Source organism: Dysidea avara, chromosome 2, assembly GCF_963678975.1.
Source record: "Dysidea avara chromosome 2, odDysAvar1.4, whole genome shotgun sequence".
NCBI classification, from domain to species: Eukaryota; Metazoa; Porifera; class Demospongiae; order Dictyoceratida; family Dysideidae; genus Dysidea; species Dysidea avara.
In genome coordinates, this window is record NC_089273.1 from 50,815,166 (window position 1) to 50,830,734 (window position 15,569).

At 38.3% G+C, this 15,569-nt stretch overlaps 1 protein-coding gene across 1 annotated transcript; it reads left to right on the plus strand.

Moving 5' to 3' along the window:
* The first annotated feature begins 800 nt into the window (after nt 1-800).
* On the plus strand, nt 801-1,273 carry LOC136248210 (tyrosinase-like). The gene is made up of 2 exons (XM_066040021.1): nt 801-890; nt 944-1,273. Exons 1-2 carry the CDS (start codon nt 801-803, stop codon nt 1,271-1,273), a joined length of 420 nt encoding a protein of 139 aa, XP_065896093.1.
* The last annotated feature ends 14,296 nt before the right edge of the window (nt 1,274-15,569 follow it).

Below are 15,569 nucleotides of genomic sequence, written 5' to 3' on the forward strand. Positions count from 1 at the left end.
TGAGCCTACCATACTGTGCTCAAATTATGCTTTTAAAATCAAGATTATACTCGAGAACTGACTGCTTTTTAGCATAAGTGATTGATCTATTAGAGTTACTAGATCTTATTACTGCTAAGTAGCCAAGAAGAGTAAAATATTAACATTACAGATTTTTCTTGATATGAAATACAACAATTTTTTCCATGTTTTAGCTAGCTACTGTATTTTTGGTGTGCGCATTGCACATTTGAAATTATTGTCCTATTATGCTGGCATAATGCTTGATGCTTTTACTAGCCTTGTGCTTGAATTGTGCTGGAATAACTGGTGCAAGCCTAATGATATTTTTAAAAGTTGTACTGTAAAAAATCTCCCATGACATGGTTTAATATTATACTGCAGCAAACTAGCCAATGGAATCAGCACATATCACATGTTTAGTGGCAAACATAAATTTTTTTTACATATTTGATTGGCTAAAATATCTGGAAAACCTAGATACTGTAGTATTCAAAAATGTAATCTGATCCAACTGATCCAACAATCCAATCCAACAATCCAACTGCTAATCTGATAATCTGATCCAATGCTAATGTGATCCAACTGTTAACACCAGTCCCCTTCAATGTTGTCCATTCACAGGAACTGATCCATGTATTAGAAACAATCCTGACTGGCCCACAAATCAGCATGTCAGCCGTGCCATGGAATTTAATAGATATGATGCTCCACCTTATAACATAGTATCACAAAAAAATTATCGTAGTTTTGTTGATGCCAATGTTAACTATAGAGCAAAAAGGTGCAGTAAAAACAGAATGTGTATGCGTCTGCCTTCTTTTGACCCTGAATGTGGCCACACACCAGACTCTAAGAGAATAGCACTTACACAACAAATGCATGGTGCGGTAAGTATGATTCTTGTCATTGTTTTTGGAAACTTTAAAGTTTTCTTATTTAGGTTCATACCATTACTGGGGCTGGTGATCTTACTGCAAATCTTCCACCTGAAAAGAGAGGGCAAATGGATGATGTATCATCATCACCAAATGATCCTCTTTTCATTCTTCACCATGCCATGGTAGATTGCATGTTTGATAAGTGGCTGGAGCTGCACCCTGATGCAGAGTATCCTAATGATATACCAATTACAGTTACCACCACTGGACATCAGCCTGACGATTTTATGGTTCCATTTTTCCCTCTCAGTACCAACGTTGACATGTTCACACGGTCTAGTAATTTTGGATACTTTTGTGACTTACCAAACATTACAAACCCACAGGCCTAATGGTGAAAGACCACTTCGCAAAGCTATAAACTGTAGCTATATTTTGTATTGTAACTTACATGTACAGAGTAACATGATGTAGACTCACAAAATCATAGTTTGTATTAACATATATTATACTGATTTTAGACAATCATTATTATTTTATGTGCTATATATAATTTCATTTGACACCATGGTTCACATTGTGGGAATCTTCAAGAAAAAGACTTGACAAATGTTTCCTTGAAAGACATCATCATCACATTATGAATCAATTATTCGTGACTAAATGATTACATTCTTGTCAGATAAGAATGTTTTCTCAACTCAACAACATGGCTTCACTTATCAAAAATTTTGTTTCACTAACTTGCTCGAAACATTTGAACACTGGACAACATCTACAGACCTGGGCCATAGCAATGAAGTAGTATTCCTTGATATTAAAAAAATCCTTTGACAGTACTGTTTGCATGTTCCCCACCAAAGGTTCTTAATCAAACTAAAGAGATATGGTACAACAAATGACTGTTTACATTGAATCAGTAGCTTTTTATGTGGCCGACATCAGAGAGTTGTTGTTAATGGTGACACATCCAGGTGGTTCCCTGTTGACTAGGCCTGTGTCAAATATGCCAGCATAATAGCCTGGAGTGCTATGCCAGCATAATACTAGCATATTAGGCAAAATATGGATCATAAAATAAATCGATATTCCCTAATACTAGTAACAGAGCAGTCAGTGAATACAACAGAGCACTCAAACGTATTGCACATAGCTCCTTAGATCGATACTGTCTAATAGAACAGTCACTTTGTAATGAAATACTCTAATAGAGCATCCACTGATCAAAATGTTCCAAGATAATTGTAAGAGATGTTGCTAACTAGGAGCATAATGCAAGCATAATGGGAACACTGAAGAGCATAATAGGTGAAAATTTTGGGAAATTCCTGAAAGCATTTTGGGCAAAATTTTGAGTATATTTGACTCAGCCCTACTGTTGGCAGTGGTGTTCCACAAAGTTCAGTGCTTGGGCCTTTGTTATTTATCTTATAATATTATGTTAATGATATCCCTGAATTAGTACACCCTAAGGTAAAAATGTTTGCTGATGATATCAAGATTTGTAACACAGATAAAAAGTTTCAACAATGCACTATCTTTCCAGAATGATTTGGATAAACTTTGTGATTGGGCCAAAGAATGGCTATTATGTTTAACATTGCAAACTCCAAGCATTTAAAGTATGGTACTACAGCTCCACCTTATGAATACTAGATGAATCACAACCGATCCAATTCTAAGCTTGGTGTTGTTAGTCTGGATATAACATCCAAGCCTGACTTTACACTACAGTGTGACAAAGCTTCTGTTAATGCTATGCAATCTCTTGGGTTAATAAAAAGGACTTCTACTTGCCTGGCTACAGAATCATTCCTAAAATTGTACAAAACTTACATCTGTCCACATTTGGAATATTGTGTTCCAATTTGGAATCAATATTTAGCAAGGAACATCAATAAACTAGAGCGGATACAACAAAGTGTCACAAAGTTGGTTCCAAAATTAGCTTAATTATCATACGAAACAAGATTACAACACCTCAACCTATATTCTTTGTACTGCTGGAGACAAAAATGATTTGATAGATGTGCATAAGTTGGTTAACCATCTGAACAGTGTTTTACTGGACCCATATTTCACTTTTGTCAACAATGTCACAATATTAAGCAATATTGTAGAATCACCCTAAGACTAAAATTCTTTACAAATAGAGTTGTTAATCAGTGGAACTCCCTCCCCAGCCCCAACATGTGATCTTGTCAGTTAGTTTAAATAAGTTTAAGAGTAATCTTGATCAGTATTGGAACGAAATTGGATATGGACAGACTAAAAGGCCTTTGGCCTAATTTACTTTCATTGTATGATTTCTTCTCCATAATCTAATACTAATCCTAGACTAATACTACATTGCTGGATTTGTCACTTTGATGAATGTATGTAAATTAAATATAGCTACCACAGTAAGAAAGGGATTAATTTCACTCTTTAGAGCAGAGAACCCAGAAAAACTGCAGTTTCATTTCTCAATCATCAAGACACACGGTAGTGTGTCGTGCGGCCCAAGAAGCCGGCGCGTAACACCCGTGAGTATATTGACAGGAAGAAAGAAAACACAATTTTCGCACCTCCGTAGCTCTGTGCTGCCTTGATGAAACAAGACGATTTTTGCTGTGGACACTCCCTCCACCTTCAGCACTCCACATTCCAAAATCGCTTCAAGCGTCACTGCTTGAAGGTTCTTAGTTTACTAATTTGTTAAGCTGGTGTACTGTAGTTACACTGATAGTAAAATGTCAGTAACTTTAAGTATATGGAACATAATTGTTTTACTAAGTTTTAAACTCTCAGTAAAACATCAGTGAATGCAAGTTTACTGAAAAACTACTAAAATACCAATCAATTAACTGTTCCATATACTGGGGATATGCCACTCTAGTAAACTAAGAAACTTCAAGCAGTGCGTTCCCGAGATATGCGACTTCAAAAATTGGCTTAGTTTCTTCGTTTTTTTCTTCTTATTTTTCTTCCTCTTTTCGCACACTTACAAAAACTGCTATAAAACGCGAACGCTATATCCGATTGCCTTGAAAAGTGGCACACAGAACAGGGGTATAAAGGCGCATCTCTGTACCAACTTTCGCTAGGATACGATAAACAGGAAAAGAGTTATGATCGATTATTCACGAAAAATAACACCAATATGTTGTCACGCCTACAGGGTAAACCGCGTATGGGAAGAAGCTGAAAATCGGTGGGTGAATAGGTTAACTATTGAACCTCAAACCTTTTGTGGTTTGAAAGAAATCGAGCTAAAAACCAGGAAGATACAACGAAAAAACCACAGTGTGTAACAATTACGCAATCGAGATTAGCTAATAAAAAAACGACCACTTGCCACGCCTACCAGATAAACCGCTAGGGCGAATGCTTTGAAAATCGCTGTGTAGAAGGAGTAATCATCTTAGAAAGGCTCTTCAATGGTGTAGAGGAATCATACTTAAAGCCACGGAGTTATAACACGAAATCCAACTTGGTGCAGCAAGTGCGAGATCGAGATACTCTAATAGAGCAGTCATCCTGAAGAGAATTCAAGAGATCAGCTAGAAACAAGTAACCTGCATAGAGATCAGCTAGAAACAATTCACCCTGTAGAGAGATCAGCTAGAAAAATTTACCTTATAGGGAGTTCATGCAACTATGGAAAGGGATAGTTCAGCTAGAAGAAATCACCTTGTAGAGTTCAGCTACAAAGAAACTACCATGTAGAGAGTTCAACTACAAACAAATCGCCCTGTAGAGAGATCAATAGAAGAGGTTACCTTGTAGAGAGTTCAGCTATAAAGAAACCATCATGTAGAGAGTTTAGCTGCAAACAAATCACCTGTAGAGAGTTCAGCTACAAACAAATCACCCTGTAGAGAGATCAGCTAGAAGAAGTCACCTTGCAGAGAGTTCAGTTACAATCATGTAGAAAGTTCAGCTACAAACAAATCTCCCTGTAGAGAGATCAGCTAGAAGAAGTTACCTTATAGAGAGTTCAGCTACAGAGAAACTATCATGTAGAGAGTTCAGCTACAAGCAAATCTCCCTGTAGAGAGATCAGCTAGACGAAGTTTCCTTGTAGAGAGTTCAACTACAAACAAATCACCCTGTAGAAAGATCAGCTAGAAGAAATTACCTTGTAGAGAGTTCAGCTACAAAGAAACAATCATGTAGAGAGTTCAGCTGCAAACAAATCTCCCTGTAGAGAGATCAGCTAGAAGAAGTTTCCTTGTAGAGAGTTCAGCTACAAACAAATCACCCTGTAGAAAGATCAGCTAGAAGGAGTCACCTTGTAGAGAGTTCAGTTACAAAGAAACCATCATGTAGAGAATTCAGCTACAAACTAGTGACTTTGTAGAGACATCAGTTACCTTGTAGAGAGTTCTGCTACAAAGAAACCATCATGTAGAGAGTTCAGCTGCAAACAAATCACCTGTAGAGAGTTCAGCTACAAATAAATCTCCCTGTAGAAAGATCAGCTAGAAGAAGTCACCTTGTAGAGAGTTCAGTTACAAAGAAACCATCATGTAGAGAGTTCAGCTGCAAACAAATCACCTGTAGAGAGTTCAGCTACAAACAAATCTCCCTGTAGAGAGATCAGTTAGAAGAAGTTTCCTTGTAGAGAGTTCAGCTACAAACAAATCACCCTGTAGAAAGATCAGCTAGAAGGAGTCACCTTGTAGAGAGTTCAGTTACAAAGAAATCATCATGTAGAGAGTTCAGCTACAAACTAGTGACCTTGTAGAGACATCAGCTAACAGGAATTACATTGTAGAGAGTTCAGCTACAAAGAAACCATCATGTAGAGAGTTCAGCTGCAAACAAATCACCTGTAGAGAGTTCAGCTACAAACAAATCTCCCTGTAGAGAGATCGGCTAGAAGAAGTTTCCTTGTAGAGAATTCAGCTACAAACAAATCACCCTCTAGAAAGATCAGCTAGAAGATGTCACCTTGTAGAGAGTTCAGTTACAAAGAAACCATCATGTAGAGAGTTCAGCTGCAAACAAATCTCCCTGTAGAAAGATCAGCTAGAAGAAGTCACCTTGTAGAGAGTTCAGCTACAAAGAACCATCATTTAGAGAGTTCAGCTGCAAACAAATCACATGTAGAGAGTTCAGCTACAAACAAATCTCCCTGTAGAAAGATCAGCTAGAAGAAGTTACCTTGTAGATAGTTCAGCTACAACGAACCATCATGTAGAGAGTTCAGCTGCAAACAAATCACCTGTAGAGAGTTAAGCTACAAACAAATCTCCCTGCAGAGAGATCAGATAGAAGAAGTTACCTTGTGGAGAGTTCAGCTACAAAGAAACCATCATGTAGAGAGTTCAGCTGCAAACTAGTGACCTTGTAGAGACATCAGTTACCTTGTAGAGAGTTCTGCTACAAAGAAACCATCATGTAGAGAGTTCAGCTGCAAACAAATCACCTGTAGAGAGTTCAGTTACAAAGAAACCACCATATAGAGAGTTCAGCTACAAACTAGTGACCTTGTAGAGACATCAGTTACCTTGTAGAGAGTTCTGCTACAAAGAAACCATCATGTAGAGAGTTCAGCTGCAAACAAATCACCTGTAGAGAGTTCAGCTACAAACAAATCTCCCTGTAGAAAGATCAGCTAGAAGAAGTTACCTTGTAGATAGTTCAGCTACAAAGAACCATCATGTAGAGAGTTCAGCTGCAAACAAATCACCTGTAGAGAGTTAAGTTACAAACAAATCTCCCTGTAGAGAGATCAGATAGAAGAAGTTACCTAGCGGAGAGTTCAGCTACAAAGAAACCATCATGTAGAGAGTTCAGCTGCAACAAAATCACCTGTAGAGAGTTCAGCTACAAACAAATCACCCTGTAGAGAGATCAGCTAGAAGAAATTACCTGGTAGAGAGTTCAGTTATAAAGAAACCACCATGTAGAGAGTTCAGCTTCAAAGAAATCATCCTGTAGAAAATTCAGCCACAAACAAATTGCCCTGTAGAAAGATCAGTTGGAAGAAGTTACCTTGTAGAGAGTTCAGCTACAAAGAAACCATTCTGTAAAGAGCTCATCTACAAACAAATTACCTGCACAGAATTCAGCTACAAACAAATCACCCTGTAGAGAGATCATGCAGCTAGAAGAAGTTACCTTGTAGATAGTTCAGCTACAAACAAATCACCCTGTAGAGAGATCAGCTAGAAGAAGTTACCTTGTAGATTGTTCAGCTACTAACAATTCACCCTGTAGAGAGGGCACCAAGAAGAAGTCACCTTGTAGAGTGTTCAGTTACAAAGAAACCACCATGGAGAGTTCTGTAATAAATATATGTATTACATAATTATATAATTTGTACATTTACTGATAAAATCAGAAATATTTAAAGTACATCTGCTTCATCTTTTCTTCTTCCTGTGGTAGAGAAAAAAAAGACAGGTTAAAAAAGTCCCAAAGCCGGCCTATTTGTGGTATACAAATACAAAAAGAAATGAAATCTAATCCAAAACAGCCAAGCTGTAAAAAAACAGTGCGGCCCTCAAAAAGGCTATGGTGAAAAAAGATGTGAAATCCAAGGTGGCGGCCAAGAAATGGCTGTGATGGTAGGTTAATGGTAAAAATTTTAATAACGGCAATTTAGGTGAATTTTTTGCCAAGACCAAGCGGCACAAAAATTTACCTTAATTGTCATTATTAAACTTTTTTTAACCTACCATCACAGCCATTTCTTGGCCGCCACCTTGGATTTCACATCTTTTTTTAACCATAGCCTTTTTTAGGGCCGCACTGTTTTTTTTACAGCTTGGCTGTTTTGGATTAGATAATAATTATGTTGGGCACCAGCTGATTATGTAAAAATAATTTAAAGCATAACAGGTGGCCAAAAGCATCAAACGATTCAAACACAATGCCAGCATTATAGGGACAATTATTTAAATTACGTATGCACAATGTGTGCACGTAAAAGAAAGTAAATAACTATTGACCACAATTAATACGTACTAGTAATAGCATGGGTAGCAGTGAAATTTGGGATAAATACCACGAGTGTTGTATTGGAAATGGGGATAAGTTTCACGAGGCGAAGCCGAGTGAAATTTACCATTTCCAATACAACAAGAGTGGTATTTATCCCAAATTTCACTGCTATACCCATGCTATTCCCAGTTAATACCATACTCGCTGCATATACGCATGCTGTGCATTAGCGTTGCTATGTACGCAATTTGTCACTATGTGCTAAACACGTGTCAACACTAATTGGCACTACATTGTTAACATAAATTCTAGCCAATGAAATTGCAATTACAACTTTTTCACAGCTACCAGTGAAATACAGGATAAATTTCACTACTACTATTGAGACTTTTGTATGGGCAGTGAAACAGGTATGGTATTAGTGTATGTATTTCATATTTATTCAACATTATCTTGATTGGATATTCACACTTTTCAAAGAGATATTTTAATAGAGTAGTGACTTACTCTAGTACAACAGTAAAGAAACACTAATTCTAATGCAGAAATCTCTAAGTATCCTATGGTAGCATTTGTGCTTGCAGCTTCTGCTGCTGTAACATTCTACCCACCATACGTTCTGTGTAAACTTGTGACTATTCCATCATCCAAGCTCCAATTAAGGAATGGACTTTGTCAATATGCTAAACATCATGGAATCTTAAAATTTTGCTAGTGCTTATGATATGACTAGTTTTGTAATTTCTTAAAGTCTTGTAGTGTGTGCAGAATACTTCAAAACATGTACTTTTACATGCTTATAAATGGGTAGCTTGCTTGGGTTAAAGATTTTTAGGCTGCACAACAATTTTCTTATGGCTGTGTCACAATTCAAAGCCAGCTTCAAAATGACTGTATAATGGAAACCACAACTCAACCTTGTGTCTTGTTGGATCACTGTACTGTGACACCTACACTTCTCATTTTTATAAGTTGCTAGCTTCCAATCATTGTGCACTACAGTATATCAAACGTATTTGCTCTAAGCAAAGTAACTGACAAACTGAAAGGCAACTGAGATTCAACAAATCCCAGAGTTTTGCTCAGTACAGTGGAGCTACACTCAGAACTTCAAGTTTATCAGAGATCAAAAGTAACTTCAGTATAGTGAGTGTGCAATACTCACTATACTGAAACTCAACTCAAACTCTTAACCAACTTTTCAGTTGTATTAGAGTAGTAATAATAATTTAAAGTTTTTATTGCTTGTAAATAAAAGTGTGAAATAGCCTTCAGAGTTATAAACATTTAAGTTACCTGAACAGCAGGTAAACATCACGTGGTATCTAGAGGCTCGGGTAACTGCAGTCCCACTCTATATGTACTAATTTGCAACTAGAAGCAACAGTTTTCGATTTCAATTTGCTTAATGGCTCTTTTAATTAATTTCACTTTCTTTTTATTTTTAAAAGTTCTGTAGAAACAATACCATTTTCTGTATTGATTCATCATGCAAACCAAAATAATTATATAGCTGATTCCTAACCCAATGAGCTACAGTATAATTATAATAATAATCAGCCATTGATACAGATAAATGCCATCTAATGAACACATTTATTACAATTATATGGTTCAAATTCCTATCAAATGGTTTATACATGCAAATCGGAAAGATGCTAATGTCTCTAGAGTGATTTTATGACTTAATAAATCAAAACCACACAAGCAAAAATAATTGAAAATTTCATTCTGTATATTTATGGTGTTATGGCTGGTTGGCTACACAAGAGAGTTATAGAGTTTGTATAATAGCTGAGCTATGTGTAGAGCTATAATAAAAACTGAACTTGCCAGCTATTAAAATTTACGTATGTTGAGCTGTCATACTGTACATTGGACTTTGGACTACATAATTTATGATCAGAGGGTTGTATAATATATAGTTGTAATGTTTTATTGTCAATGGTTGGACTATTTGAAGATGGACTATCAGAAGTTGGAATATTAGCAGTTGGACTGTTAAAAGATGGACTATTAACACTTAAGATATCAGCAGTTGGACTATTTGCAGTTGGACTGTCAGAAGTTGGACTATCATGCAGAAGTTGGACTATCAGAAGTTGGACTATCAGCAGTTGGACTATCAGAAGTTGGACTATCTGAAGTTGGACTATCAAAAGTTGGACTATCAGAAGATGGATTATTAGAAGTTGGACTATCAAAAGTTGGACTATCAGAAGACGGACTATTAGAAGTTGGACTGTCAGAAGTTAGACTATTTGCAATTGGACTATTAAAAGTTGGACTATAAGATAACAGTTGGACTATCAGAAGTTGGACCATTTGCAGATGAACTATCAGAAGTTGGACTAGCACATACACACACATATAACATTAACCCTTAACAATGATTTATACAGTACCGAAAAATGGTTTTTTGTCCACAACGACATTCTATAATAGACAGGGTAGTCACTATAGACTGTATAGACAGGTTAGTCACTATAGACTATATAGACAGGTTAATCACTATAGACTATAAACTGTATAGACAGAGTAGTCACTATAGACTATATAGACAGCTTAGTCACTATATAGACAGGTTAGTCACCATAGACTGTATAGACAGGTTAGTCACTATAGACTATATAGACAGGGTAGTCACTATAGACTATATAGACAGGTTAGTCACTATAGTCACTGTAGACTATATAGATAGGGTAGTCACTATAGACTATATAGACAGGGTAGCATAGGCGGCGGAAAAGGGGGGGGGGGGGGGGGGTTTAGCCCTCCCTCAGAATGATACCACGCCAAAGTTATCCTTCTTGGAGTGGGGCTGAAACCGCGATAAAGATTGAGATACTCTAATAGAGCAGTCACAGTATTAAAGCAGTGTGTAGCGAGCTATGTAAGGATTTTTATGTAGTTTATCAGCTATGAATGTGTAGCTGGTGAGGTGGGCAGCTATTGTCAGCTGGTTGCGACCTTTTTTTTGGTCTCACCATACCAAACCAGAGACTAAGTCTGGGTCAGCCCAGCCCCCCCCCCTCATATCAACTACTTCCTCCGCCCCTGCATGGTAGTCACTATAGACTAAATAGACAGGTTAGTCACTATAGACTGTATAGACAGGTTAGTCACTTTAGGCTATATAGACAGGGCAGTCACTATGGACTATATAGACAGGTTAGTCACTATAGGCTATATAGACAGCTTAGTCACTATAGACTATACACTGTTAAAAATGAAGTGCTATTTTTTGAATGGAGCAGTCAAAATTTAGCACTTTTAGGTGCTACCATAGCACTTCATTTTTAACAGTACATAGACAGGTTAGTCACTATAGACTATATAGACAGGTTAGTCACTATAGACTATAATGGCTACTAACACTCACTTACACACCTACACACACACACACACACACACACACACACACACACACACACACACACACACACACACACACACACACACACACACACACACACACACTCACATGAGAACAAGTTCACAATACAGCATTTCAAAAGTCTTTGCGTTCAAACTGACTAGCCATTACTTACAGTATGTTAGTATGTACCATTTGACCTTTTTTCATAATTTCGCATAATTTTGCTCTTGCTCTGTTCCTAGGATTAGTAACAGCACCCCTATGGTTAGGAAACCGCCTCTAGAATTAGGAACAGCACCAGTAGGATTAGGACCAGTGCAGGAAAAGTGCCCTTAGGATTAGGAAGAAGCATGAGTAAGATTAGGATAACATTTTAAAACATTATAGATTAAGGTTAGATATATAGTGATTTACATCCGTGACATTTAAATATGGCAAAAACAAGTAGAGCTGGCAGCTAGCACCAGTGGTACAGTGGTTAGGGAATACTGCTCTTCAAACAGGAGGTCTGTGGTTTGAGTGCCCTTTGTGGCTTTTTTTTTGTTTTGTTTTTTATACCTTTTGGTGTCATATCTTTTCTAAGTTATAATGCATGGTAACATACTAACGGCTTTTTTCAAACTGTGGGCGAAGAGGCAGACTCTGCTCAATCCTGTGTTGATGGAATTATGGCCATCAAAGATGCAGCATTACCACGTTAAACAACTTCCATCCTTTGTTCTTTTACATAAAACCAGGCCTGCCAACCTAGGAAACAGAGAAACCTTGAGACTTGGTCTTGACACCCAGAATGGACTGCACGTTATTATAGCAAGTTGCAACAGCCCCCATGCCCATTCAATGGGCAGGTAGGCTATCTTTACCATGCAACACATATACTCATACCCATCTTCATATGGGCATCAATATAGCATTTAAAGCATGTTGTGCATCACCAATCTATGCATGGAATAGCTAGAAATGTGTATACAAGCCTTTTTTTGCCAGCTAAATGTACTTACTCAGAAGCCACTGGGATGAAACAGTTACTCTTTATTGCTGTGAAGTTGTAACACGTGATTGGACTATGGAACATTCTTGATAATATTATAAGCCACTAGTGCTTATAATATCTCGTGATGACTTAGATCCTAGAGGTGAAAGCAAATAAAATACTAACCACAAACATATTACATACCATTTGTATAGGCTACAAATCCAGGAAGCAGGTGCAGTAGTCTTGAACCCAGACCGGTCTGGGTTCAGGGTTCAAGACTATAGGTGCAGATGTGTGACGCGCAAACCAAGCGCTTCATGGTTGGTATTCTGATCAGTTTTGTGACTGCTTAAAAATAAAACCAACTCCAGATCTTGCTCCAGTGTAATAGAAATGGGAAGGCGAATCCTTGCCACTATGCCCACCTTTATAATCACGTGATCTTGCCTCTATTATTAATTGTACCACGAACCCGGGGAAATCCCCTGAGTGAGAATTGGAAAGGCTAGGAAAAGGGCATTCTGAGAGCTTTGACTCTGGCCTGAGCTTGAAAGTAACAGAAATTGTGAGTTTTACGATGATGATCCGTGATATTTGATAGGCATAACTAAAAATCTGTGAGTTTAGAGCTACTGCTTGAGCTTGGTAGTGAAATCGTGCGTCTCACGGTAAATCCGTGAGGGTTGGCAGGCCTGAATTAAAACCCTATTGATGACTAAAAGTAGCCTAAATCATATCGCATCTTTACAAAACTTCACTCCAACATAGCTAAACGCTTTCTCTCGTTGCGTAACACTGACTAGAGTATGGTAGTAACTAAACTCCAAAACAGACGTCTGAAAAAAAATTTCTAATTATGCATTGTCAATTTCATGCCCCACCCCCCTCCCACCCCCGGGGAGGGTGGGGGAATACAGGGGATTTGACAAGTCGCGATGTCAAATTCCCCACTACTGGGGCAAAATCGGCTGTCAAATCCCCACTATGTCCCCACCCCCATAGCAGGGGATTTGACAACATCTCAAGGATGACTAAGCGCATATTTCATACATGAGACTAGTAATAAACCTGCCCTGTAGCTATTAAAATTATAGCAAGTCCGATTTTATTGTTTAGAAGTGCAACTACCGAAAATCGGTCAATTAATTGGACAATTGTCAATTGCCCCAGGGGTGGGGACAAGAAGCAATGTTAAATCCCCACCTGGGGTGTGGGGACGTCCGGGGGGTGGGGCATGAAATTGACAAGTGCGTTACCAATAACACAATCTGATTGGTGTTATCGCGCTACAAATTTTGAATACTAGATTGACTAGACCCTTCTTCTTTCTGCAAAGGGCGGCCGCGCTAGACTAATAAGCTGCTAGGCAATTTATTATTATTGTCAATCGATAAGCGCCGCGCGGAGAGTAGGGTCTGGACAAGGTATCGCGGTCGAGATGACTCCGGTACATATCCTGTTTTGTAGTCTAGCGTGAGTTATACGCTACAAAATCAGGCTCGCAGTAGCATAGATAATACATACCCCAGGCAGTAGTAATGGGTAACCGAAGTACCTCTAATAATGCTCAGTCAATTCCAAGTTCAGCGCTTAATAATTTGTGGTGGCTCATAGAAGAGTTGAAGAATAGCATCAAGAGGGTGGAATTTAAGCGAGATTTTAGTACACCAATGCCAAGTACACTTAAAGAACTTTACAGCAGTCTGAAAAGACTTGAGGAATCACTACGATCTGATGCCAAAACTATGCAATGGAATAATCATCAGCGCGTGCAATGGCTTGAAGAAGTTAATGACACCAAAAGGTATTCTGTGAGACATCTAGCATGTTGTGTATTTACTCTGGAGAAAGAGCTAAGACAGAATGCACAACTGGAATCGTGGGTGTTGAATGGACGCTCTGATTGGCTTGATGCTTGTGAACGATTGGAAGCCGAGAAACTAGAGTTTCGATCCAGTCGTCTTACACTGCAAGAAATAGCTCTTCAAGGTGTATCACAGTCTCATCAAATTAAAGATTCAAGTTTACGATGCATCAAAACCAGAAGCGCTAGAAAGGAAAGGACGTCGTCGAAGTGAGCAAGGGGACCAGGATCATTGCAATATTTTTTGAAATTCATGTTTCGTCACTTTAAAAAAAAAAACTTCATTATAGTAGCTATCAGTTAAACTGACTAACGCAATAGCTAGTTAGGATGTCTTATCTACCGGTATATAGTTTTATTATATATATTATATAATTTTAACCCTATACTGTTAAAATGAAGAGTAACTACAACTCTTAGAGTTCCCATAATAGGGAGGATTTAACACCCCTGAAGAGTAACCATTACTCTAAAGGAGTAACACATGCTCTGAAGGTGGTGTCACTTACTCTTCAGAGTAATGGTTATTCTCTTTAGAGTGTTGGTTACTCACCAGGGGTGTTAAATCTTCCTTACATGGTGGTTATTTTCATTGTTAACAGTGTATATGTGCCGTAACCCAAAATCCCACAAGTGCTTCCTTTCCATTCCCCTACACCAATATCTTCATTATAAACAGCATACAAGTATATGGAAGTTATGAACATTACAGTCCCTGATTGGTACTTTCTTCCTTTGCACTTCTTCATTGATATCACTCGTATGTGTGGAATAGATTGAGAACTTGCACATGCACACGTCACACTGATTATGTATCACGCACACCCATAATGATTGTAAGCGTATGTTCTAATTATATTGCACATGACGCATGCGCACTGTTGATCTGTACCTCGTTTTGTCACATGGTGTCAGAAGTGGGATATGGCAGCTACTAGCTACAACGTATCGCTTCAACCTCCTCCTACATTTTGTTTTGACGAACCTGACCAATGGCCCAAGTGGCGACGCCGTTTCGAACAGTTCCGCGTGGCGTCAGGTCTATCCAAGGAGGATGATGTTCGGCAAGTTAGCACGCTCCTTTATTGCTTGGGGGAGGAAGCCGACGATATTTTAACTTCCACCAACATTACAGATGACGACAGGAAGAAATGTTCTGAGGTGATGACTAAATTTGACGGCCATTTTAAAGTCCGTAAGAATGTTATTTTTGAGCGGGCACGCTTCAACAGGCGTGAGCAGGAGGAAGGCGAAACTGTAGAACATTTTATTGCCAGCTTGTACCAGCTCTCTGAAGATTGTCAGTATGCCGAGATGAGGAACGAGATGATCAGAGACAGATTGGTAGTGGGAATTCGTGATGTGGCTTTATCGGAGAGACTCCAAACTGATGAAAACTTGACATTGGACAAAGCAAAGAAATTGATTCGACAGAGAGATGCGGTCAGAGAGCAGCAGACCATCCTTAAAAGAGGAGAGAATTCATCACTCAATTATGTGGGGAAAAGACCTTTAGGCCGGCAAGCCAACAGAAGC